Genomic DNA, 27,908 nt, shown 5'->3' with positions numbered 1-27,908 from the left:
AAAGGTTTTCAGTGCCCAGAGCAAAGGCCACTTCAACTCTTTCTTTCATGAACCAGTGCACCCTCAGTGTGAACTGAAAAGAACAAGTCAGTAGACGCAACTGATTGTGTCCTCTGGACACTTTCAAAGGCTTCTGACTGCTGTGTCAGCTTCAAAAGACTCCAGAGACTTTCCCTCCTCTCCATCGCCTGGACTTGACAAGGACAAACTTCTTTTCTTTCAAAGAAAGAAACTGGGGGAAAGACTCACTTTTTATTCATTAATAATTCAGTGCCTTTGGTTTCAATCCTTACTAGGTACTAGGCTTCTCTGGGAGCTGCCAGCACAAGGATGAGTACTTATTTAAAACCCAAATCACACATCAAGACTCAGGTCAAATGTGGTTCTCCCACCGAGATTCCCTAGTCATCCCAACCAGAAGTGATCTCCCCAAGCTCTCACACACCTCACCCCTTATTCATCCCTCTCTTATAGCTGTTAGCTCAGGCAAATGACACAAAGAATGTGGAGGTGTGTATGTGACTTTGCCACCTATTACTATGTATTTTAGAAAAATTATTTTCCTTACTGAATTTGTGTCTCTTGTCTGCAAAATGGGGTTATTCATGTTGGAAAGACATATTTTTAATTGCCATTTTATAAAAGTGGCAACTGAGATTCAGAGAAGTTAAAGTGCTTACCTAAAGCTACAAGGCTATAATCAAAATATTTCCAAAAATCAAAGCCTTGTATATTTTCCACTATACCACAATTACCTCCTACAAAATTATATTTCAATACACACCTGCTTCATGAATCTCTTCCTTTCCAGTATATGAGGAAAACACCTGCCTGGAGAACTTGTACTGTTGTTCTCGAAAATTATTTTGTAAGTAGTCCATCAGCATGACATAACCAGACTGTTGCATTGTAAGAACTTCACAAAAAACAGCCAGCTGGAAAGAAGATAATTTAACATAAAATAACACATAATTTAACTGTGTATCTGCTTCAAAGGCATATCGGCAAGTGCTTTAAAACAGATATTCTATAGTAAAGCTTAGAAAATAATTCTTTCAAGATTGCTTCAAATTACTTCATTTGTTTGAATTTCCAAGATTACCTGGCTTTCAGAGATGCTAACTGTATCTTTAAAAACAACCCAGTCAACGGTGTCTGTGCAGGGAGGAGATGTCAGGGAGCCATTGTAAGTGTAATACTTGTCGGTTGAGTTTGGCAGAAGGTTCAGCAATGTGAATGGATCCAACACAGCCTGTTTCCCTACAAAGGAATCACACACATCTCAGCTGAAATCCCAACAGTGGAACTTAGCTGCTCAAAGCTCCTATGAAACAAAGACATATGCTTTGGTATGTATTTAATCAGAACTGAAATTTGAAGAACATTTTAGATTTATTTCAAAAATGGTGATAAAACTGGCATACTCTAAAGTTTCTTGCATATATCCCTACATAGTGCTAGGTGCTTTATCATTACATGGGCAAGATGCTGGAGAGATTATTTTTACCTATGAAAGATATTCAGAAATCATATGGCCATCTGAATAGATACAGTAAAACCATTTGATAGGATTTAATACCAATTTGTGTAAAAGAAAAACAAAACCTTATTCTGATGAAGATATCTTCAAAAGTCTATAATAAACATCATATTTAAAAATGACTTATTGAAAGTTTTTCCCTTAGAGATAAAGAATGAGACAAGGAATCCTTCTACAATACCACCATTTTTATCTAACATTGAACTGGAGGACTGGGAGCATTTATTTACCTTATTTATTTACAATAAGGTATGATAAAGAAAAAAAGAGTCATGAAGATTGGGCAGGAAAAAATGATGTCATCATAATTTTCAAATAACTCAGCTGAGCATGTGAGATATTGAAAATAATTTACAGACTATTAGAACTAATAAGTGTGTTTAGCAAAGTCACTGCATGCAACACCAATATATAAAACTTAATTGTACTTCTATTAACTGGTAACAAACAACAGAAAATGAAATTTCAAACAATATAACATGATAGCAACAAATATCAAATACAAGTAAATCTAACAAGTGAAGTGTAAAACATCTACACTGAAAATTTAAAAACTTTGAGAGAATTAGGTAAAACCTTAAAATGGTGAGAAATATCATGTTAATGGGAAGATTCAGTATTGTGAAGATGTTAATTTTCCCCAAGTTGTTTTATGGAGTCAATGACATCTTAATCAAAATTCCAGGTGGGTTGGTGTTGGGGTGTGTGTGTGTGTTTGTGTGCGTATTAATTGACATTCTGTTTTTAAAATTTAAATGTAACCACAAAAAAAGTTAAGACAATCTTGAGCAATAACAAAGGTAGGGATACCAAGTAGGAAGACCTACTATATAAGGCCATAGAAATCACGATAGTGAGATATTTATGCAAAGATGGAGAACTATGGAAGAAAATAAAGAGTCCAGACACACACATATATGGTTACTTGATTTAAGACAGAAAAATTACTATGTAATGAATGATTAACCTTTTCAATATGCACTGCTGTGTCAACTGGATATCCTTATAGAAAAACATGAATCTTTATTCCCTACTTCACACCGTAAGCACAAATCAGTTCTAAATAGAGTGTGGATCTAGATGTGAACAGACTAATAAGGCTTTTAGAGGAAAACATAGAAAATTATCTCCATAACCTTAGGGTAGGTTGAGATTTCTTAAATAGCATCCAAAAAGTGTTCTTCACAAAGGGAAAAATGATGTACATGATACTCAGGATCTCTTTATCAATAGTCACCATTAAGAGAGTAAAAAGGCAGGACAAAGAGTAGAAAATATATTTCAGATTGTATGTATATAATAAAAATATTGATTTATTCCTGCTATATTTACAAAGATATATAACTTGTATCGAGAATAGAGAATTCCTACAAAAAATTGGTAGACCTTTCCTAAGTGTTCCATCTAGTCTTAGAACCTTGAAACAACCCAGCAAAATCCATCTCCTTGAAGAGTCCCATTTTTGATCTTGCATCTTTCCAACAGCACTTACCAATGGCACTGCCTTGGCCATTTTGCTCTTTGTGTACCAGTCCTCACTCATATGGGCAGCAATCTGCTTACCAGTGAGATCTGTGTTTAACTTATTTTAACTTATCTGTGTTTAACTACCCAGTCCAGTACATGTCCTCTGCTCTGTCTTGTAGATTTAGGTCATTAAGAAATAGTCCCTGAGCTTCCCTGGTGGCACAGTGGTTGGGAGTCCGCCTGCCGATGCAGGGGACACGAGTTCGTGCCCCGGTCCGGGAGGATCCCACATGCCGCGGAGCAGCTGGGCCCGTGAGCCATGGCCGCTGGGCCTGCGCATCCGGAGCCTGTGCTCCACAGCGGGAGAGGCCACAACAGTGAGAGGCCCGCGTACCGGGAAAAAAAAAAAAAAGAAATAGTCCCTGACACCAATTTAATCTAGCCTAAGTGAGATGGTACGGTACAGAGTAGCAGTATACGAATTATCTGGGGAGCATTAAAAAAAAATCAATGTCCCAGACCCCACCCTAGGCTGTTTTAATTTAAATCTCTAGTAGTGGGACCTGAGCATCTATATTTATTTTTAGGCTATAATTTTAGGTGCGTCTACATTTTTTAAAAGACCATCCCCAGGTGATTCAAACATGCAGCCAGAGTTGAAAACCTTAAGTAGAGTAAAGCTTTTGCAAGATTTTAGTCTTCTTGAACCCCAAATTCCTCATTACAAAATGAAATAACTGGACCGGATGATTTTTTTTTTTAACATCTTTACTGGAGTATAATTGCTTTACAATGTTGTGTTAGTTTCTGCTGTATAACAAAGTGCATCAGCTATACATATACATATATCCCTATATCCCCTCCCTCTTGCGTCTCCCTCCCACCCTCCCTATCCCACCCCTCTAGATGGTCACAAAGCACCGAGCTGATCTCCCTGTGCTATGCAGCTGCTTCCCACTAGCTATCTATTTTACATTTTGGACCAGATGATCTTAATAGTGTATTACAGCTCTAAATGAAATGAAGACTGGACACATCCAGAAAGCCTCAAGGAAAAAAACTATTTCCATTTAAAAGTTAGTTATTGAATGTTACTTTTTTCTGCAATACAGAAACTTCTTCAGGAAGAAAGAAGCCTGCTAATAAAGTTATAGATAACGGCTTCCAGTCTGCATTTAAGACTAAATCTTAGAGGTAAAAACCTATTGACAGAATTGATAGTGTCATGTAGACACAACCTAAGTCGTTTTAATCCATTAGAAAATTCAAGTTACATTAGGTTTAATGGGTTAATTAGTAACTTCTAAAAGTATGTCTTCCTCTCCTCCAATGTCAAGACAAGATTATTTAGAATTCAGACTCAGATTCAAGTTCTCAGAAACTAAGGAAACTATTTTGAATATGTGAATATTTTTCCATTTTCAGATTTATGTTTTTGATATTTAGAAAATTTGTGATTAAATAACCTCTTTTTAATCATCAATGGACTACAATTCTTCCTTTTTCTGATGAAAAAACTTATCTTACAAATGTTCCGTGGAAATGTGGATGTAGAGAATACTAATTAAGTAAGGAGCCAGAAACTGACTCACTGCTACATTAGGTGGGAAATTAAACACCAGGAGACCTAGAAGCCAGAAAAGGAAAAACAGAACATTTGAACAGGGATGGTGAAATAGATAACTGTCGTGAAATTGGAGAAGAAATTAAAGGGGAAATACTTAAGAGCAATGGAAAGAATCAGAAGAAAGTTTTCAATTCCTCCTTCCCTCATCTCAGTATAGAATCCATTCTTCCTTCAACGGCACTTCAATACCACTTATCTAGTCTCTGTTATGGACACGTTAACTATTTTGTACCTTACTTTTTTTTGTTATGTACGTACATGTCCTAAGTTTCTTTCTGATATCACAAGACTTTACAATTACAGTAGTATTTTCCAATTGCACCATCATCTTATGAGAAAACTGGACTAAGGTGGGGTTTTTTTGTGGCTTGCAAAAACATGCACCTCATCTGAATAACCTCACTATTACTAACACAAGAGAGAATCACACCTGAGCCAACACTGCTCTATTTGTGATCAGTCATTCACTCAGTGATTCTCTTCCTTTGAACATGAATTAATGGTTAACAAACCAATCAGATTCTCCTTCGTGGGAGGCTGATAGTAGGAGGTGGAAAGATGAGGAGGGTGAGAGACAAGGAGATAAAGACAAAGACCATGGTCAGGCCCAATGCAAGGAAAGAACCATTAAATACTTAAAACCAACTCTTATCACTTAGGACAATGAGACTTAGGATGGGGCCACATCAACACTGCCCGTGAGGATTTCAATATACAAATTCCTGGCCTGCATTTGTGATTAGGAAAGCACCACAAATCATTCTGATGAGAACTCCCATTTGAGAATCACTGATGATTTACCTGGGGTGTGTCTCCTTCTTGCAACTTGAAGGATTTCGACTAAGAGTTTTTCCTTTTGTGGGCTCTGCTTAGGGAATATTAATGCATTATCTCTGATTGCTGCAACCGCACCCTCCCTCACCACTCCACATGAGCGCAATGTCTAACACAGAGTAGGTGTGATGGAAGGAAGGAAAAGAAAAGAAGGTGAGAAAGAGGGAAGGAAAGAGAAATGGGTTTGTCTCTTAGAGAGGAATATAGGAAATGAGCAACCAGCCCACACCGTAATAAGGCAGACTTCACAATCTGAATGATGGTTGAACAGTGGTGATTTTTTTGTGTCACTCACATTATATGGAGAATATGTGGCAGGATTTTAGCCGCATATTCTCCATATAATGTGAGTTTAGCTGCAGTTCCTGAGCCACTGTCTAAAGACGAGCACTGCCTTCAAGTTCCCAGCAGCAATGGCTGGCAGCCAACGTTGGGAAACCTACCGTTTATGGGGCACCAGGGGTTTTGCTAGACTCTGAAATAGGACTAAATTTAATCCAAGAATTCTCAAACATTTAACTTTGGAAGGACTTAACTTATTTAGTTTGGACAGATCATATCTCACAACCATTCAAATCAGATTGATAGGTGTTTCATATGTGTTCTGAAACATGTAACTAATATAAATCTCTACAATATATTAGAACAAACTTTTTGGACAGACAGGTTCTAAATCCTAGCTCTACAACTGTATGGGCTTAGGTGTCCTTGCTGAGTATATGGAAATATTAAGTATCTAGTAGATGGGCTGAGAGGCATAGAGGATTTTATTTTTTGGTAAAAGAGGAGAGAAGTTGGTGCATGGGTAGAGAGAGAGAGGGAGAAGATGGATAGATAGAGGGCAGACTAGTATGTGTTTCCAGACAGCCAGGAGACCATTTGTTCTGTTTCTGAATTAAGAGCCAGGACAGAGGCAGAATGCTGTTAGGGAACCCACATTCCCAGGGAGGGTACTATGTGACAGCAGGCTCTGATGAAGCATCCCCCTCAATGGCTTATAGACAGTAGATATTACAAAGGAAACTTTAGTCCAAGAACATGAGCAAATTGGTTCTCAAGCTCAGACTACACCCTCCTAGAGACCCCCAGAAACAACTGAAGAGGCCTCAAGAGAGTGGCCAAAGTGCCACAGTTGCACAAATCAGGACTAACAACCAGTGTTAGTATCACTTTTGTGGTCCCACAGGCTGGTGCAAGGCCTGGGAACATTCAGGTTCATATTTTACATCATTTTAAGTTTAGGAATTCAAACTAGCTGCTTTCTTGCAGTCTGCAAAGACTCCACTTTCTGACTAAATGAGGGAAAAATTAAGTGTGGCTTATGGCATTCAATGTTGAATTCTGCAATCTAGGTGGATGGAGGGAGATAACTAACAGCTTTATGCCGTTTGATTGCACCTTTCAAAAAAAAAAAGAAAAAAAAGAAAGAAAGGTGCACTGCAGGAGCTCACATATGCCTGACTTCTGAAGAGTTTGGTCAATTCAAGTTCTCACATATAATTGACAAAGATGAATCAACCCTAGGCCAGATTTCTGCTTTCGGGAAAAGGATCTATGTGAGTTGTGTTTCTGATTTCACATTTTGCAGCTTCCCGGAGAGGAATACTCCTCCTTTACTGATAACTCAGGACAACATTAATACTCTGCTTAATAAAAATAAAACAACAATAACAACAGGTTTGCTGTCTCTTGCCAATGTTGTCAGAAGCATTTGCTGTGACCAATTACAAGATCCGTGAGATAGCAGGCAGAACAGTATAAAAGTATAGTGAACCTTTTCTATGTGGGCATTCACCTTCCAAAAATCTTATCTCATCATATTGATAAAGCAAAGGACTTATCAAGGAAACCACCAGGGAATACATTTGAACTTGAGTAACAATTCCCTTTTCACTTTAAAATATAATTTTTATAAAATTAACTGGTTTCAGATTATAGAGTCTTTTACAGATGTACAATGCAGAGACAGAATAAAAATACGTTTAAATGCATAATGTGATTAGATTATTTTCAATAAAAGAATTAGAAAACTTCCAACTTCCTACTTACATTAACGTTTTATGATTTTATGTGACAAAAATTTCTGATGAATTGTTCTTTAGTGAGAAGTGTATAAACCGTCAAGTGTAAGATGTGAGAGATTCCTCCTCTTTATAAATGTCTGCCCTTCTTCCTTGGAACAAGTGATTTTTATAACATTGTAAAAACATTGTAAAAATTCATATGCATTCCAGTAAATCTGGAAGAAGAGATTTCTCCAAATAGCTTACCGAAACGACTAACACTCTCAACTCCATCAATAATTGCTTTGTAATCCAAATTTTCTTCTATTCCAACCTGTGAAAGAAGAATGATGTTCTAAAAGTTGCATAAAATATTTGACTAATTATTCAATAAAATGTAAAGATTAGTAAATTCTATTTTAAGTATTCAAAAGTAATGTCCTAAATACACACTTTTTTTTCACAGCAAGTTAAGAATAAACCAAACAAAAACCAGATAATTTTCAAATTTTCCATGAAGAAAAGGACATTTTAAAATGTTACGATTCACAGTTACTGCTGTATCATCCTGATGCTTTGTGAATAAGCAAATCTTGTAGTGTACGAGTGCACAGATTTGCTCCAGCTGGAAGTGACATATCCAATTGACAAATACAAGAGTCCCCTTTTAAACATACCAGCCAAGAGGTTGTTCTCTTTGAAAATAATCACCAGTTATCATTCCACTTATGAGCCCTTCTATTTGTAAAAAAGTGTGTTTTGATATTCCCCATGATTGAAAAGTTAGTGCTAAATCTCTGTATAATGATTACCTCAAATAAAATGGATAAAGCTCTTAACTTCCCTTTTCCTTTAATGGCTTCCTCAAAACTTGAAAATCGGTCCGCATCAAAGCAGTAGATTTGCATCTATAAATGTAACAAAGATGGCTTTATTACATACAAAGACTTCACAAAAAAGTCAGCAAAAAGACAATAAAATAATTTATCAGTTCATTAAATTCTATTTGAAAAATTCTATAAACTATATAATTCTATATTTTGTGAATTTTCAAAATATTTTATCAATTACATGTATACACAACTATCACTTATCCTTCAATGAAGAAAGAAATACGAAGTTGGACAGATCTAGAACTGAAATGACCACTTTGTGATTACCAGGGGACACTGAATAATTTACTAGAGCAATTATCAAATGTAATAAATTATCAAATGTTATTTTCACTATTTTGATGGAATTCTTTCAAATATGGTTTCATTCTTTCCTGAATGGACATGCCTTTCTTGATGGTCTGAGCTACCAGTTTTTGGACATTATTGTATTGTGCTCTACTAACAGTGAAACTCTCAAGAACTCTCTGCTTCTACCTAAAAAATACCAAAGGAGTCATAAATTCCTTATTTTAAGTCTCTCCCCCCTGGTGCGAGGCTATCCCTTGTTCATTTCTACTTCAGTCCACACATCTATCTATAACAGCCTCCACTCTCACTTACAAGCTGGTGCTCCTAGGGTCGTGGGCTTGGAAATTTGATAACTCAGGTAGTTTAGACATATAATTAAGGGAAGAGCAGAAAGTCTCTGAAAAGATTAATGTGCAGTTAGGGCTATGGATCAGAGAAATAGCAGGTGTGAAGCAGAGGAAGGCAGTGTGGCTCCTGCCTTGGGTGGTCACCAAAACCTTTTCAGAGAGAGGATTTCCAAGTTGACCCCTGAAGCATGAGTGGCTTTCAAGTTGACAGAGGAAAAAGCAGAAGAGATGAATGTGTGTTCAAGTCAGAGGGACCGGCTAGGAAAAGGCCTACAGGCAAGAAAGTATGAGAAGTGTGGGAAATGGAAAGTAGTTTGTTAGAAGTTCAGTTGAGCACACGTGAGAGGAGAAGAGAGATATGAGGCTGGAGAAGTAGGCAGGGGCCACACAGGCAGTCCCAGCAGTTTGGGCTGGAGGGCAATAGAAGTCCCTGATGGGAAGGGGGCAGGGCTGGGGAGAAGGGGGGAGAGCAGAAGGGATTAAGACTGGAGAGAAACTAGCTGCAGGGACTTAGATACTCAAGTAAGAGACAAAGGTGGTTTGAACCTTTTTCTGACCTCCCACATCATTTAGGGGCAGAACTGAGGCGCTGATTATAGGATGTGAGAGGCCGGAAAGAAAGAGCAGGTCACGCATACCCCCCAGTTTCCCTGCTTGCACAATTACGTGGAGAGTGTTTTGAAAAACAAACAAGATGGAATTCCCTGGCGGTCCAGTGGTTAGGATTCTGGGCTTTCACTGCTGTGGGCCCAGGTTCAATCCCTGGTCAGGGAACCAAGATCCCGCTAAGCCACATGGCACGGCCAAAAAAATAAATAAATAAAATTAAAACCATGAATGTTTTTAAAAATAAAATAAAAAGCAAACAACAAACAAATGACATCTCTGAGAGACAACTTGAGGGGCTTTTAAATAAGAAAAGTACGTGAGGTTTAGTACACAGATTCTGTATAATTTATTTTGCTGAATCACAGCTTTTGTTATTGTTAGAGTTTTTCTTGATTTTCACCATTGTTCTAAGTAGTATTGTGAGAGAGCTAAACTCTCGGAAGTGAGAATGTTATGTGTTTAATGGGTTGACTTTCATATTTTTAACAAACCAAATTTGATAAATATGCTTTTCTTTAAGGATATTTAAAAAGTTATAAGTCATAAACTTGAATGTGCTTCTCCACATTAAAATATTTTCATCCTTTATGAAATAACTACTTTATCTTATTTTTATTATCAATAACTATTTTGGATTATAAAAGTAATACAGATTCATTACAGGTAATATTGAAAATATGGCAACTTTAAAGGAGAAAAGAAAAGGCACCTATAATGCCATCACCCAGAGAAAATCACTATTAATGTTTTCTTGGTTTCCTTCAATTATTTTTACAATAGCAATAATTCAATCTTTCATTTAATCCTCATAATAACTTTACAGAGATGTGCTACTACTATTATGTCAATTTCACAGAACAGAAGCAGAAGCTTAGGGAAATTAAATAATTTTTACAATGTCATGTCATATAGCTACTAACTAGACGGTGAAGCCAGTATTCAAGCCTCGTCCATTTGACTCAGACTGTACTCTCAGCCACTAATTAGTTTCATGTTTTACAAAATTTGGAATAATAATACTGTGTATACGGGTTCAAGCCCTGGTCGGGGAAGATCCCACGTGCCGCGGAGCTACTAAGCCCGTGCGCCACAATTACTGAGCCTGCGCTCTAGAGTCCACAAGCCACAACTACTGAAGCCCTTGCGCATGGAGCCCATGCTCCACAATAAGAGAAGCCACCACAATGAGAAGCCCGCGCACCTAAACGAAGAGTAGCCCCCGCTCACCGCCACTAGAGAAGGCCCGTGCGCAGCAAGGAAGACCCAACGCAGCCAAAATTAAATACTTAATTAATTAATTAAAAAAAAAGACTGTGTATACTATTTTACATTCCACTTTTTAAAAGCACTTATGATGAACTTTTTCTGTGTAAATAAATAGTTGAAAAACATGATTTTTACAAGATCTATAATAATCTATCATAATGTATTTAATCATTTCCTTTTGTTTCAATTTTTATTATTGTAAATAAGTCTTTGCACATAAATTTTTATGTCCTTAATTATTCTTCAGACTAAATTGCTACAAATTGAAATGTGAATATTGAGAATAAAACATTTAAAGTTCTTGATAAAAACAAGTGAACTGCTTCCCAGAAAGTCTACCAATTTATACTTTCTCCAGACATGTATGAAAGTGTTTACATATTTCACTGCACACACACTATTTATTATAATTATATTTATTTTGCCAATTTTAAATCTGAAAATTTTCTCAATTTGAAGCTTTTTGATTCTCCAGTGTGTTGATAAAATTTTCCCCTTCTGTTTCTACTGGGCTATGGAAAGAATTTCATTCATTCACTCATCAGTATTTATTGATCATCTATAATGTGACACTCTGCATTACCAGGACGTGGAAAATCACATATGGATCTTATTGAGCTTAGGCTAGTGAAGAAGGCAGATATTAACTAAGTAAACAAAATATAGCTGTATAAAGTATAAAGTTGATTACAAATGAATTAAATTATATGCTAAATAAAATCCCAATGATTTAGAAAATGAAATAGTAACTAGTGGAACTATTGACTTACCTCCAGTGGAAATTTTTGTCCTTCTAAACTATGTTCTGATCCATCAGATGACATATTGCATTTTCCCCAGTGAAAAGTTATCTTGCTTGCTCTGAACACCGTTTCTGAAACTCCTCCACTGAGACGGTAGTCATTTGTGAGATTAATTTCCACTTAAAAAAAACAATAAAATTGCATCTAAGTTTCTGAGAATCAAAATTGCAAATTTAACTAAATTTTCATCTATTAAAGTACATTAATAAAATCATTTATTTGATAAATTTAGAAAAAGTTACCATTTTGGAAGCTGAACTTTGTAACTCTGCATAGTATACTTAATGTATCCTATTGCCACAAATGTAAAATAAACCTAAGACCTTCACTGCTATACAGCACTAAAAGCAGGAGACAGGCAGTCCACCTGCCCTGTCTGTTTGGTGTTCCAAGATTTGTTTGTTTGGTGTCCAAAGCCCTGCTCCCCTAACGCATCAGAGGGTAGTGACGGGATAGTTAAAGGGAGAAGGAACAGAGGAGTGGAAAGAGGAAGTCTTTTCCTGGGGGTACCCCCAACCTTCTCAAGGTCAGCCTGTTGCTACTCTTTAACAGGCTGCTGCTTTTGTCCCATCTCCTTATGCCTCCAAGCATCACTCCAGGCTTCAACAAGCTTCAGAACTTCTGTCCTAGACTGTGGCAAGGAAGGCGGGAGACCCACTCCTATTGAAGGGGTTTAAGCCATCTCATGTTTGAAGCCTCCGTTGCAACTCTCAGAATCTTAAACTCTCCTATTTCAGTTCCGTAGCAGATACTAACTGACTGTATTTTAGGAGTCATCTGGAGCTTAACGATTCTCTGGAGACCCTAATGCAAGATTTCAATGTCTCTCAATCAGATTTAAATAGTCTTTGTTCTATCAAGCAGAAACCACTGTTGGCATTAGGAACAGAATCCAACACATTGGCCAGTATAAAGTCTGCCAAATAAAACATAATTCTTAACTTTTAGGCTGTGCTTTTTTTTCCAGTGGACACCAGCCAGCTAGAGATATAAACTTTCATGAATAATAGCAATAGCAACAAACACAATAACAATAACGGTCAACATTTATCACTTACAACATGCCATGCATTACACTACTTTACATGTATTAAATATTTGATCCTCACACAACCCTAGGAAGAAGATACCATTACAATCCCTATTTAACAGATAAGGAAATTGAGTCACAGAGAGGTTAAGTAACTTGCTCAAGGTTCCACACTGTGCTTTAAATGGCCAGTAGTGAACCTAAAAAGTGTGGCTCTAAAGATCAAGTGCTTTACCACATTCCACTAAGAAAAATAAAGCAGAGATTACATGCTTTACTGCTTTGTAACATCCTTTAAAGCTGGTAATTAAAATGTCAAGATTTGGGACAATATACTTTTATGTATTAAATTAATAATATCTTATAACATGTAATAATTTTTCAAATTATTCATTCAGAAAAATACTTACTGAATGCTTATTATTTATCAGGCACTGATGTTGAAAATTCCTACCCTCATGGGACTTAAAATTAAATTACCACATTAAAATAATTATATTAGCAAAATATGGAAAACAGAGAAAAATACCACTAATGATAAAACCACACCAATATAGCTACTATTATAGTGAATATTTTTTCTAATCTTTTTCCTATATTTGTTTTTACATAACTTCCTGATATACATACGATTTCATTTAACCTATAAGATCAGAAAAACAATACTGTTCACTTTTATAAACTATTTTGTCTATCTGTTGTTTACTGGAATTTTTTATGGTATTATATTTTGCATACTAAGAGAAAAAACTTAGAGAGTGCTTCCTAAGGATGGTATATAATTTTAAACTTTCTAATGGAAGGGCTAGTAATTTCTTAAAATTCAATTATAGTAGATTGCTTTTTTCACATCCAAATATTGAACACAGCACAAGGCTGAGCAGACAAGATCAAATAAAATGCCCAAGAAAAAGAAATCCTGATTGACTAAGTGATTAACCAGTGATGGGGTTATTAAATTACAATAGCTATATATTATATTATCTTTAACAGCTCTTCCAGTGGAGGCATCTTTATTGTTATATTACTGGAGAACATGGTATTATGACTTTGGTCATTTAATTTTTTGTACACATTTTCAGAAGGTCTAAACTTCCAATTTCCTATTTGACTTCTTCTACCTATAGTTCCTATCCGGTTCAGAATACATCATTCAAAGGAAACTAAAAGGAAAATAACCTAAACATACTCTAGGTCTGATAAACATATTAACGTCAGAAACAAAATGCAAATATTTTACCTGTTTTCCCAGTGTTATGAATGAATGTGTTTTCCAAAGATGTTTTATCCCAACCCTGAAATTTAAGTTTCTTAAGATTCACATTTACTTGTGTAAGATCTTCATCAATATTGATAGGAGATTGTTTGGGGCTATTACATGTTGGATATTTCTTTCCCCAATTTTTTTGATTCAATGCTCCTGGGGGAAAAAAAAGGAAGAAGTTAGTTTTTTAAATTACCATGCAAAAGTTAAATTTTATATTTATAAAGTAGTTAATATGTTACATAAAAGTAGACACAATAGTAGGGAAAATTGGGACATCTTTAAACCAATTCTTAAAATAATTACAGTTGGACCTCTGTATTCACAGGTTTCACTTCTGCAGATTCAACTAATCTCAGAGCAAACACATTTGGTAAAAATAATTCCAGAATGCTCCATAGCACTGGCAACTATTTACATAGCATTTACATTGTATATACAATTATTTACATAGCATTTACATTGTATATACAACTATTTACATAGCATTTACATTGTATATACCACTATTTACATAGCATTTACATTGTATATACCACTATTTACATAGCATTTACATTGTATATACAACTATTTACATAGCATTTACATTGTATTAGGTATTATAAATAATCTAGAGATAATCTGAAGAATACAGGAGGATGTATGCAGGTTATATGCAAATACTACACCATTTTATATAAAGGACTTGAGCATCACAGATTTTGATATCTGAGGGAATCCTGGAACCAATTCTTCTCCAATACTGAGAAACAACTGTATGCCTAGATTTAGATTCTGGGTTTTAATATGATACACTATGAGAAGATGCTTATAGAACAAGTGCAGGGTTCAACAATGGCCTTGTTTAGCCATCACGCTCTTCCAAATCAACAGAAAACCTGCTTGTCCTATCAGATAGTTAGTCCTAGCTCAGGGTTCCAGATTGAAGCATGTCCAGATGAGAGGAATTAAGTTCTGACTTCCTTAGTACTCTCCACGGGGATGGGGTGGGGGGAGGCCCCTTTAGACTTTCTCTTATCCCTGCGTTGAACGATTTGGTTTAATTTCCATCTGCTCAGGGCTTATTTATAAAAATGTAATCACAGGCTCTCCTTGAAATATCTCCTTCCTTCCCCTCTCCCCCTTTTTTTTCCTGGTTATAAAGCCTAACAGATTTTATGGTTTAACAATAGAAAAAATAAAACAGGGCTTTCTCTAAAGATTTTTGCTTACAGTGAAGTGAATTTTCATCTGTTCCACAGAATGAATAGTCCTCTAAACACAAATTGCCCTATGTTGCCTTTATTTCACCACTACCTGAAACCACAAACCATCTCTCGTAACCTATTTCACTGGACATTAACCTAGCTAAGCACCCAAGCAGTGCTAACAATGGGTATGTTTTATTTAATGTTCATCTATTAAAATATATGCAATGTTGTGAGTCCAAGTCTCAACCTCTTCTCTGGCTAAACTCTAGCATTTCTGCCGCCATTCCACGAAAGAGCAGGTAGCCGCACCGTTTTCAGCTTCTATCCTTTCAAATGCTTTTCTTTCAGAACATGAGTATGGGTAAGGCCAAGATTTCACATGGTTGATGTTCAGAGAAATTATAAGAAAACATACACTCCGTACAACTCTAGTCTATGCCGTCTTCTTTTTGTGATAAGGGAATCAGTGAGGATCGACTTACATGCAAGCTCTCATAATGTGATAAAGCTAATTTTGCATAATTTAACCCAGGAAAGAAATAATAGTCACACCGTGAAACTGCCTATATAGCCAGGGAAATTTTGGTCATTCATCTCCTAGTGAGGCATACACCAGAATCAATAATAGGTGCTGAAAACTTATTTTCTTTTAAAATCTAGCTCTCTGTTTAGAGAGCACTTGAATACAATATGCTTTAAATATGCAGAATGATGCACATTTTGGCTTCTGGGAACAGCTCTAACAATTTGAGTAATAATACGTTAATTTCACTGTAAAGAACACTGGCATAGGGACAAGAAAACACTGCTTGTTTTACTAGTGTCAATGCAAGAGAAGCAGAGAAAGAAATTGCAGTACGAATCAATAAACCACTTTTTATTGCTTACATTTTTTCAAACAGTACAATAAATTCTGAGCACACTTAGGAAGAGTCTCATAGTTGTGGTGCATAGAAACACAAAGTTTTAAGTCTCTAGAGCACTGAATGTGAGTTATAACCTGTTTTGTCCACAGCATTTAGTGCTCATCTCTACTTGGATTTTAACTTAGCATATCCACAACTGAACCCTGGATTTCTGCCCTACAAGTGCCTCCTATAATCACTGCCATCCCCTAAACACAGAAGTCATCCTGGTGCCTCTGTTTCCTCTTAGCAAGCCCTTTTGTGTCTACCTTCAAAATATGTCCTTAATCAGATCATTTCTCATCTCAACTGTTAGCACCCTTAGCCCAAGCCACCGTCATCGCTGGCCTGTTAGTCTTGCTGTTTCACATGCAGCAACACCATCACCTAGGAGATTGTCAGGACAGTCAGACCTCCACTGTAGCCTTACCAAGTTGGAATCTACAATTTAACCCAATCCCCAGGAGATTCTCACACATGTTAAATTTTGAGAAGCAACGGCTTAGACATCTCCAGCGCCTTCTAATTAGTCTCCAGCTTCTTCTCTTGCCCCTTTCACAATTTTGTTCCCCACCTACCTGGTAGGCAGGATTCTGAGATGACCCCCCACACTCTAGTGTCTAGAAAAAAAGCCTGGCACATAGTAGGTATTCAATAAACATTTGTTGAATGACTGAAACGGACAAAAAATGATGATGTCTTTCATTTTATGAGTCTGAGCTCACAGGGGTCTAACATAGGATGAAAACAAGAAAAAAGAAAGAATGAAAACTGACCGACTGAAGAAATATTTCTAAACTCAACTGCAGATCACATCTGACTGTTTGTTATATGACAATTTTGTTGAGTAGTCTCCACTAAACTTCTGCTGAAAGATATAAAGAAAGATCTCGTGTCCAAATTGTATGTTGTCTGACCTTGTACAGCACAATGATCCTGAGTCACTGGATCTCTGAAGTGTATGAGTGTAGACTCAGTTTAAAATACCTACTAGATCGTGATGTCAAGTACGGTATAGGTTCAGGAAGCCTCCTTAATTTCTGTGATTAACAGACAAAATAGAAGAACCAGAACAGGCAAAAGGAAATTTTTTAGTGAAAAGGCTGTAAAACAGAAAAAGTCCAAAAAAATAAGACCTTGATGTTCTTTTTGCAGTGAACTCTGAAAAGAGGATGTCTCAAATCATCGTAAGTAGAGACCCAGGGAAAGTAAATTAATAAAGTATTAACATTGCACACAAGGACGAAACATAAATCAAAGAAGCATTAAATATACTTTAGCTGTTTTTAATAATGAACCATTAGGTTAACCTTACGCTTAAACATTACTTTTAAAATTCCCAAATTAATGTTTTTAATTTTGCAGTTGGAGACCTCAGTCCATGTCATAATAAAAACCAGGATGACATACCCAAGGAAGCAGGTGTACAGAATTCACTAGAACTATATTGTATCACTTGAGTGTTATTAACAAATGTTGTGAAGGAAGAAATTAGGATATGCATTGTAGTTGCAGCAGAAGATTATCAGGGTGATTTACCCATCAGGAGGACTGCAGAGTACTAAATGTCAGCTCTAGAGAATTAAAATAAATTATTCATTCACGTATTCATCCATTCTTTCATCCGTTTATTGACTCACCTGAACTAGTACCACTCCAATAAATTTGCTGTGCTCACCTGTGTTGGAGCACTTCACAGACTGTATGCTGTTTGTCACCTCAGCTATCGCATCTGTGTCTCATTGCCAAGCTCTGAGTCTGGCACATAGTAGAAATAAATTAAATGCTTGGAAAATAGGCTCTGAACACCAAGTGAATGTATTCAGTATTTACATCCTGTGCACTCCTGATTCCAAGCAGAATGGAAAGTGATCGTAGGCTCTGTAGGAGATGAGCATGGGCTCAAGTTTCTTTGTTGGCTTGTTTATTCTTGCATCTCAGAAGGTTGGGGGCGTGTTCAAGAAAAAGTAGACAAATGCCTGAAGGAGTAGATGGGATGAAAGAAGGTAAACGTGGATATCAAAGCACACAATGCAGGTCTTGAGGGATGGGTAGAATCTTGACAGGCAGACGGGAACTGAGAGCATGTCTGGTTGAGCGATGAGCCTGAGCAAACTCATGGGGGCAGAAAAGTGCGGAGAGTGAATGCCGAGGACTTCTACAGGGGGAGATGGAAAGGCAGACTGTGATCAGACATACCTGGGGAGGCCAGTGGGAGGCACTGAGGCTTTGGAAGGCTGAGGAGCTTACTGCTGCCTTATGAGAGAGGTTGAGCTGGCAGGAATGCAGGATGAGCAGAGAGAGGGAGGCTGCATAATTAGCGGACATTTCCCTTGGCATCTTCTATTTGTCTTCATCTGATTTGTACAGAATCCCTGTGCAATGGACTGAATGTTTATGTCCCTCCAAAATTCGTATGTTAGAATCCTAATCTCCAATGTGATGCCATTTGGTGGTGGGGCCTTTAGGAGGTGATTAGGTCATAAGGGCTCTGACTAACACAAAGGATTAACGCCTTTATGAAAGAGATGCCAGAGAGATCCCTCGCCCCTTCTGAAATGTGAGGTTACAGTGAAAAAATAATGGTCTAGGAAGCAGCCCTCACTAGACACAAAATCTGCTGGTGCCTTGATCTTGGACTTCCAGTCTTCAGAACTGTTACAAATAAACTCCCGTGGTTTATAAGCCACCAGTCTATGGTATTTTGTTATAGCAGCCTGAATGGCTAAGGTACCTTGTATTTATTTGAACTACAATATGTCTGTTTCTTATTTGTATCGTAATTCCAGAACCTTTGTTAGAACCTGGCACTTAAGGATCAAATAAACATTTCCTGAATGAATAAATACTTCAATAAAATATCTACAGTTACCTACACTTCAGTATCTTTGTACCACACACTTTCTAAATAGGAACACATTCTAAAAACCATTCTGTGTAGGGAAGTATTTATTACTCCACCCGTCTCTAACATAAAGATATCAACTGAGGAAAACTAAAGTTTAAAATAAAGAAGGAATGAGTAAAAAAAAAATACCAATGAAGATTTTTAATATTTGAAGAAAAAAGTGAGAAAATGATGAAAATGAAAGTCAAAGAAAAAATCATCCTCTCTGTTTTTTGCATGATTCCTGTTGAGTCTTACCTTCTAGTATCAGAAAAATGGATAAAATAATTATAATACAGTGTAAGGTATTCAGCAGACATCCACTGAAATTTCATTTAAATATGATTTTAAAATCCCAATATTTGTTTCTTTTCAAGGTTATCATAAGTTACTGATATTTAACAAACTCTGAATAACAGTAGACTTAGAACCGATTCTTTAAAGACCAAGATATCGTTAAGAAAAATACATACTGCTTTTAATCTTAATGAATTTCGTGTCTAGTCCAGGTTTTGACGTAAGAAAATGTTTGTGTCTCTACCCATTTACATATAAAAATATTATTATTATTAAGAGGCAAAAATAAATGTCATACTGGAATGTAGACTGTAGTAATGATTGTGGCATTAACTGCAAGTAATTGCTTTGAATAAACTCCGCTCAAGATTCCATATACCATAAATCAAAGCTTTATAAATGACTCTGGACTTGCTTTATGTGTGCTAACAAATATACCAAAAGCCAAAATTTATAAGTCACTGAAATAGCATAAAGCTATCAGCCGTGAAATGTCTTGGATTCAAATTTCAGTTTATTCAAATACAAAAATGAAACAAACCAGTGTTACTTTCAATAAAAGTATAGCACATAACTTAGTACTCCAGCAAACTGTATATATATACTTAAGTATGCACTTTTCAGATAAGGCAATCAGCTGCTTGAGAAAGGGAGCTTCCTCAAAGATTAGAAAATAAACCCCTGAAGTACTGAGTAACAGTCATTGAGTGATTTTATGTCACACCAGTAAGTGTCACCATTTGAAAGCAAAGGAAGAAAGATGTCTGAGGTAACTTTCTATGTTGAGAACAAGAATGACGATGTATGTTTACACACACAAATCAGTGTGTCTGCTTATAGTTTTGGTTTAACAGAGGTTTTAGGAGCTAGAAAGAGCAAAGCAGTTGGTGAATATAGATAATGGTTGCTATTAAAACTGTGCTGAAAGTAGATCAAATGCAAACAATTTCAGCACGAGAAGCTGTTTAGTCAAGACTGCATTTTCCCTTATTATCTGCCCTAATGGGACACTCACATCAGGGCAGCAGAAAATCTTTGCAAGCCTGGCAGATATATCCAATTGACAGAGGGTTACAAATGTCAGGGAAGGTAATTATCAACTGATTCAGGAAAATGCTAGCACAAAACTTCCTTAAGCACTATGATATTGAAGAACATTATTAATTGAAGTTCAGTATAAATAGAGAGAGCGATCAGAAACTTACTTCAAAGTTCCTGTTTAAAATTTTATGACTTGGGGCTTCCCTGGTGGAGCAGTAGTTGGGAGTCCGCCTGCCAGTGCAGGGGACGTGGTTCGAGCCCTGGTCCAGGAAGATCCCACATGCCGCGGAGCAACTAAGTCCGTACGCCACAACCACTGAGCCTGAGCTCTAGAGCCCGTGAGCCACAACTGCTGAAGCCGGCTCGCCTGGAGCCTGTGCTCCACAGCCAGGGGGGCCGCCGTGGTGAGAGGCCCACGCACTGCAGCAGGGAGTAGCCCCCAACTCGCTGCAGCTGGAGCGGGCCTGCGTGCAGCGGAGAAGACCCAATGCAGCCCAAAATAAATAAATTAATTAAATAAATTAAAAAAAAAACTTGTTTAAAAAAAAAGTTTATGACTTTTTCAAGTTGGAAAAATCCGAGGTAAACAAATAAAAACCTTAAGAAAACAATAGCAATAAAAATTACTGCTCTATAATGCAATAAACAACTTAAGTTTTTACAGACCACGGGGAAAACAAAAATAAAAACACAAGGTGAAGATCTAAGGACACCGACATAGTAAAAAACTATTACTCTGAAGATAAGTAATTCCAACCTGATAATAGGCGGTGGGTACAAATGAAATCAATGAGCAGAACAAGTAGACTGGTACTTCTAATGGGTCACAATTCTAATGGGTCACCAGTGCTTTAATCAGAAAATGAAATGAATCCTATAGAGAAGTAACGAAGAATTGAATCAAGGCAGGGAATTTGGGGGGTACAAACTAACACAACAGAATTCAAGACTAAAAGTAGGATGTCATTTCAAAGGATTTAGGAATGTTCAAATGATTTTTATTTGAAAGTGAGAAAGGGATATAGGCAAAGGATGACTCCCAAGATCCTGACTGGAGTATACCTGGGTGTATCATGGTACCCGTTATGTTGATAGAGAGAATGGATAGAAAGAAAGACTTTGCCTCTGGCTTTGAACCTACAGACTGAGATTTCCATGGAGGCTCATTAGGCAATCAAAAATATGGGTCCAAGAGCCATTAAGAAGTCCAGACTACAGATAGAGACTGGGGAACATTAATGAGGGGGTAATTTAAAACCATGAACGTGGACGAAATATTTCAATTAAAGTCAATAAGGAAGAAGGTCCATGATGAGACACTGAAGGGTATTAACATTTAGGGAGCCTAAGGGGAGGAGGGAGCACCCAAAGAAATTAAGAATAAGTGGCCTGAAAAAGAATTGCAAATTTAGAAGAAAATGGTATCCTGAAAGTCATAGAAGGATGGTTCCAGCAATGAGAGATAATCCCAAAGTAAATACCATACATGTCAGAAAGCTTACAGTGTCATGACTGAAGAATAACTATTGGATTTTGTTATTTCTTAACTCCAAATCTTGTATTTCTAGAATAAAACTATCTCAGTGAATGGTGGACCTGGAATTCAGACTACAGTAGGCAGAAGACAACATTAGTGGTGACAGAGTAGCATTAAAAAAGAGCTTTTTTAAAGCTTGTTATGAAGGAAAGAAGATTGATAGGGTAGCATACAAAGACTGATGCAAGCATGAGGAATGCTTTTTTTAAGACAGAAATTTAAGCATGTATATATATATTGAGGGGAAAAGTTATTATAAGAAGGAGTTTGAATAATGAGAGGTCCATGATCAAGGTTCCCCCAAGGGGAGAAGATAGATCATGGATGGAGGATTATTAGCCTATGAGAGGAAAAGAAACGTAACAAAAAAATCAAGGAAATATGGATTTGTAAACATTCAGAGATGGAGGAGTAAGAAATCTGATGGTTCATACCACAGAGCTTCAGGTGTAGAGCACGATCACATCCCATGGAAGGAAAAGAGGTTGGGAGTTGAGTTGACTTTGGTTCAATCCCAGCAGCACCATTTACAGGCACCACTCACCTGTGCCTCAGTTACCTTCTCTGTCAGAAAAGCAATAATCTCTCTCTCTTAGACTGTGCAAATTAAATGAGATAATACATGTAAATGGGCTGGTAGATAGTATGAATTTTCTTAACCCTTTTGCCTATTTTCTCAGGAAAACTGGAAGCAGGATGCATTAGCTGTGGGAGAGATTCAAGTAAGAGAGGGAGCTTGAGGAAACCAGTAGAGAATGAAACTGTGGACATTCAAGACTGATGGAAAGCACTGAGGACTCCACTGGTGTGGGCGACCATGAACTTGCAGAGGCACCACTCAAAAGTGTGTCTGTGTGTGCTTCTGTTTTTGTTTTTTGTTTTTGTAAGTTCAGTAGTCCTGATGGACAAGCAGAGAGGGTAAGGAGTTGCAGTCCTACAGTGGAGATCAGTAGGGTGGGTGTGATGGTATTAGAAAAGGTCAGGGAACTGGAGATCTGGCTAAAGAGTATTGAAGATCTCCCCAGTCCCCAGTCTCAGATCTGGTGGGGGGAGACAAAGGTAATTTTTTAAAAAAAGCTATTAAACAGTTACGACCACAGAGTCCTCTGTCATCCTTCATTTTGTTATAAAATGAGAAGAGTGATAGTGGTGAGGCCCAATACTACAGTGTTTCTACTGCTGTAGCTTGGTATCAAATATTTAATCAAAATCAGAAAAATCACCGCTGAAATTTAACAATTCCCAGAAACCATGAAGAGGTCTTGCTGCTCTCTCATCACCCTCTGACAAGCCATCACTTCTAAAAGAAAGAAAAGGTTCAGGCTTTAGGTAACTCTGTGATTAATGTTATGTCCTTTACATTTGCCTGTTTCTCTCCAAATGAGTCCACTGTGTTTAATATTCAGGATTGAGATCGAAGGCCATGCCAACTGATTAATCGCAGAACTTCAGTGTAGCATTTGCTGTTAACTAACTGACCTCAACAAAAGGCAGGCAAACTATCAGTGGGAAGATGAGAGAAATACAGAGCAAGATTTCATTGTTGCCGCAATCTGTCTATTACCAATGAGATAGCAAACACAGAACCAAAAATACCCCCTGGAAATTACTCCTTTGTTTAAGGAATAAAATACTCTTCTTGTAGAATAGCTCTGAAAGTTGCCTAGGAGTCACTGTAAACTCCCCTGTGGTCATCAACTTTTCCTCTGCTCCAATACCTGAAGAGCCAAGCTCTTCCAGCAAGGAAGTAGCAGTGCAACAGAGAACAGTGACAGTGGTGGTGACAGTGACACCACCATCACATCTGCACTCAAAGCTTATGGCCCACATACTTATTATCAATATGAGGCATAACAGAGGCTCTGTTTCCTACCTTTGCTGGGAGGACCAGGGATTCAGAGTTGAAGACTAAGACACAAACATAACTGAGATCTTTCTATTGGTAATAGGACTTCTGATAATTTTCCTACAGTGTTGTTTATTGTTTCGGTTAAAGAACACGCTGCCTATAAGACCAAAGTTTCTGGTTTAATTCCGAAATAGAACTATCAGTTCCTCCTTTCTTGATACACTTATCACAAAATACTCTAAAATCAGATCACCTAGATGCATTCTACTGGTCACGTGCAAGGACTAACAAGGAAGCTGTGAGTATCAGAAATCCATTGCTGCAGCTAAGAATACTGTTTTATATTATCTTCAGATCCCATCAAAACTTAATTCCATTAAATACAGCTTTTACCTGTTCATTTATTCATTCCTTCATCAAATATTTATAGAGTGCCTAGTGTGAAACAGAATAAAAGTCTAGTACAAAAGGACCTAGAGACTGTCATACAGAGTGAAGTAAGTCAGAAAGAGAAAAACAAATACCGTATGCTAACACATATATATGGAATCTAAAAAAAAGAAAAAAAAATGGTCATGAAGAACGATTCTTGTATAGAAATAATTTGGGTTAGAAAATAATACAGGGCCCTCAGAAATACATCATTTCATGTGAGCATCCCTTTATTCAAGTCTGCCAGGAATTCTCACTGAAATAAATGAAAGTAGGATGTTGCAGTGAAAATTTGTTTTGTAACTCTTTAAGATTCTGTTACTTAGCCTCCATTAGAATTTTGTTTGCAAGGCCAAATCCAGACTAAACTAAATAGATCTGTCATGGTAACATTACCATTCTGGGTCCTAAATAAGTGTTTCCTTTTAATACACATGTTGAAATTTCCTAATATGACAAACTGGGGCACATGAAATGGAGTTTCATGCTCCACTGAACTGAATTCTCTGCAGCTGCTTAGAAATGTTTGGAGAGTTTTAGTGGATTTTATTAATTTTAGTGGCCCTGTTTCCCCTTACATTTGTGAAATACATATTGCTATACATTTTAGTTATTCCAAAAATGTGAATTCATTGATCTGCCTGCTTCAGAGAGCACTCATGAGAACTAAGAGAAATGATAAGTGCTAATAAATACAATAAAAAGAATAGTTGTAGGTGATACTCATCAATTTATTTATTCACTACTAGTGTCTGTAAATATAACAGTTGACAGACCAGATAAGGTATTGCTCCGATTAAGCTTCCATTCTATCAGGGAAAGAAAAACAAATAACTAAACAAGATAATGGCAGAGTGTGAGAAGTATTGTCAAAAGAATAAACAGAGTGATGTGATAGGCAGTAGTTTAGCAGAAGTGGGAGGGCCTTTCCAAGAGGGGGACATTTCAGCTGAGATATGAAGGAAGAGAAGACAGCCAGTGAAGAGGAGGTGGGTCAGCTTTTCAAGCAAGGGCACAGTAAGTGCAAAGGCACTGAGACAAAAAAAAGAGTAGTGTGATTGAGAAAAAGTGAAGTGTGGTAATGAAATGGAGAGAGTACGCAACCCGTTATTTTGTGTTAAACACTGTGTTGATGGTTTTCACTGTACTAGCTCATTTAATCCTCATGGTACTTAATTCTGTGAGGCTCATCCTAATATGAACCATATTTTCAAGTGGTAATAGTGAGGAACAGAGAGGTAAAGAGTCCTACCTATAAAATTAGTCATCCGATAGTGGTGAGGACACGATCTTCACCCAGGAAGTCTGACTCCAGAACCCATGCTTCCAACATTATTCTTATGCTATTTCCCAAAGAAAGCACCATACAAATGTAAATTACTGTTGTTATTATCATGATAAAGTTTTAGTTATCTTTTATAGCTTAGAAAACTCACCTATATTTCCATATTTCATTGCTTAAAGAATGTTGTGCCCTGCTACAGATGCCCGGCTTTACAAAGAATGGAGACAAAGCAGACACTCTTTGGAAGAAGACCCTCTGGTTGGTAAAGAGTCTTGATATATGTGAAGCAAGTGTGACCCTATCATGAAAAAGGTAAGGCTCAGGAGACTACAGTATCAGTATTCACATATTTAGAGGGACATCCTGAGGAAAAATAACTAAACATTTCACATGACCCCAAGTAGATATAATTTGGAGAGAAATTACTTTTGGAGAGGAACTTATTTTGAAAGAGAAAATGACTTTCTAACATTGAAAACAATCCAAAATTGGAATAAGCTATGCTGGGAGAGATAAAGAGACTCTAACATCAGAGACATTTAAGCCTAAGCAGAAAAACCTATTATTAAGAGTGTTGTATAGAGGACTCAAGCAATGATTGGATAATTGAACCAGGGTGGGTTTTCCCATTCCTAAGATTCTATGATGGATAAGCTATAGTCAGAAGCCAGGAGAGTCAGACTTGGCAGAGCACGGCATAGAACCCCGATGCCAGACATAGGCGAAGAAGCAAAGTAAGATCCCAGACGGCGGGGTTGCAATTAAATACCAAAACCCCATTTTCTTCTCTAGTTTCAAGGGAACTAGTAATCTGGCTTAGGCTAGAAAGCAGGAGTAACCCTGTCTTAGTGAACAGGTACTCAGCTTTCTACATTTCAAAACCAATCACCCCAGGGAATTGACCATGTAAACATGTCTTTATTAAATTACCTTTAATTCTCATTGCACTGATTTGTTTATCCATATGTCTTCTCCTTCTGGACCCTAGACTCACTGAAGAAAAACTTATATTTGTGTTTTCAGATCTACAAATGTTGCCAAAAAAAAAAAAAAAAGTAACAGAGACAACCAGTAGCAGACCCCTACAAGTCCAGAGAATAGATCAGAAAGTCAAAGTTGGATTTAGAAACATAACATGTTTGTGGCCAGCATTCACTTTCTAGTTACCCATCAAGGTCATTGACATGTGCTCTTTGAACATGAAATCAGAAGACTAATTCATAAAATATATTTTTGACTCACAAGATTATAAAATCCAAATGATTCTATGAAAACCATAATGAGTTATGATGGAATTACATCTTAGATTTGGAACATTTTCTCTATTTGTTGTTCTAGAGATCTACCAAACAGAATCACAGTGAATTCATTGAAAATAAATATTTTGTGCTAAGCCAATATGTCGACCTTTACAGAGATATGGTCTAGGGTCAGCTTCTTTGAAACTCCCAACATTTGGGATAGATTTCTTAAACAAAAGGTAACACTGACTTCTTGGAGTTGAGATGATTACAACCTCGGCTATCTACCAATGAAGAAAAAAAAATACTTTGTTTGCAATACCTTTTGGTATTATTAGCATAATTTTTTAAAGTTTGTTTAGGGGCAGTGAAAATGAGTGACTTATTTGAAGGGTTTTCCTAATTTGACTGTCTTGAACACCTTTTAGAAATGTGGTTGTTTATTATTTGTTAATGGTGTATGCAAAGACATGGATACCACATTAACTAAACCAGAGGAATTTGCTCTTCTGCACATGCATTGTTGACTTTTACCTTGTTCTTAATTTTGGCATTCTTCAGTATTAATTAGTTGAAGATGTCTAAAACGGATGTCAGCTGGGACCTCCCAACTTTTCAAATATCCAGCTTATGTTGGCTTGAAAGCCAGCCTTGCTGCTTCATCCCCTCAAGTTCTGCCACCTGTTGAAGTCCTAAGCTCTCTCCAAGCTTTCTGTAACTTCTCAAGGGGTCTCCCTTCTCTGCCTGCTTCATTTCCTTTGCCCCAGCTTCCTGTCACACCATCCTTGTTTAATCATGCAGGGGCAGGGAACCTGCTCATCCAAAAAGAGAACCTACTTATATCTATAGTTGCTGAAAAGACTGTTACAGAATCTTTCACTGATCTGGACACAAGGTAGACACAAGTTAAGATACCTTTGAATCCATGCAAATGTATCCTTATTTTGCATACATGATAAAGCCTTGAAGAATCGATTTATTAAAAATCAAATATAATTGACTTGCATGACAATTTTAATATTTTTTCTTTATTCGGAATTGATAGTCCTTTGGCAGAGGCTCATACATTTGAGTTTAAAGCCTTTAGCCTTTTATGTATATTCATAAAGAGTAGAGGCACTTGCTTGTTTAATGGACTATTGCACTAAATCTCTTTGTAGTGTAAATTGATTACCACCTCATTTTATCTGATTTATAAATTGTCACATACTGGAATTACTCATGTTCAAAAACTCTTACATTTAAACATCACTAAAAAATAAACTAG

The 27,908-nt window shown here is 36.9% G+C and overlaps 1 protein-coding gene across 4 annotated transcripts in view; it reads right to left on the bottom strand.

Annotated features, from left to right (window-relative positions):
* PTPRZ1 (protein tyrosine phosphatase receptor type Z1) overlaps nt 1–27,908 on the bottom strand; it is a 162,890-nt gene that overhangs the window by 61,595 nt on the left and 73,387 nt on the right. For all 4 annotated transcript variants that reach the window (XM_033863182.2, XM_033863183.2, XM_033863184.2 and 1 more), the window contains exons 3-8: nt 13,951–14,130; nt 11,648–11,799; nt 8,284–8,379; nt 7,739–7,805; nt 1,103–1,260; nt 785–935 (exon numbers count right to left, since the gene is read on the bottom strand). In XM_033863182.2, coding sequence (XP_033719073.1) covers nt 785–935; nt 1,103–1,260; nt 7,739–7,805; nt 8,284–8,379; nt 11,648–11,799; nt 13,951–14,130 — 804 coding nt within the window. The remainder of the gene's footprint in view (nt 1–784; nt 936–1,102; nt 1,261–7,738; nt 7,806–8,283; nt 8,380–11,647; nt 11,800–13,950; nt 14,131–27,908) is intronic.

This window comes from Tursiops truncatus, chromosome 9, assembly GCF_011762595.2.
Source record: "Tursiops truncatus isolate mTurTru1 chromosome 9, mTurTru1.mat.Y, whole genome shotgun sequence".
In the NCBI taxonomy this organism is placed as follows: domain Eukaryota; kingdom Metazoa; phylum Chordata; class Mammalia; order Artiodactyla; family Delphinidae; genus Tursiops; species Tursiops truncatus.
This window is presented reverse-complemented; position numbering and strand designations above follow the sequence as displayed.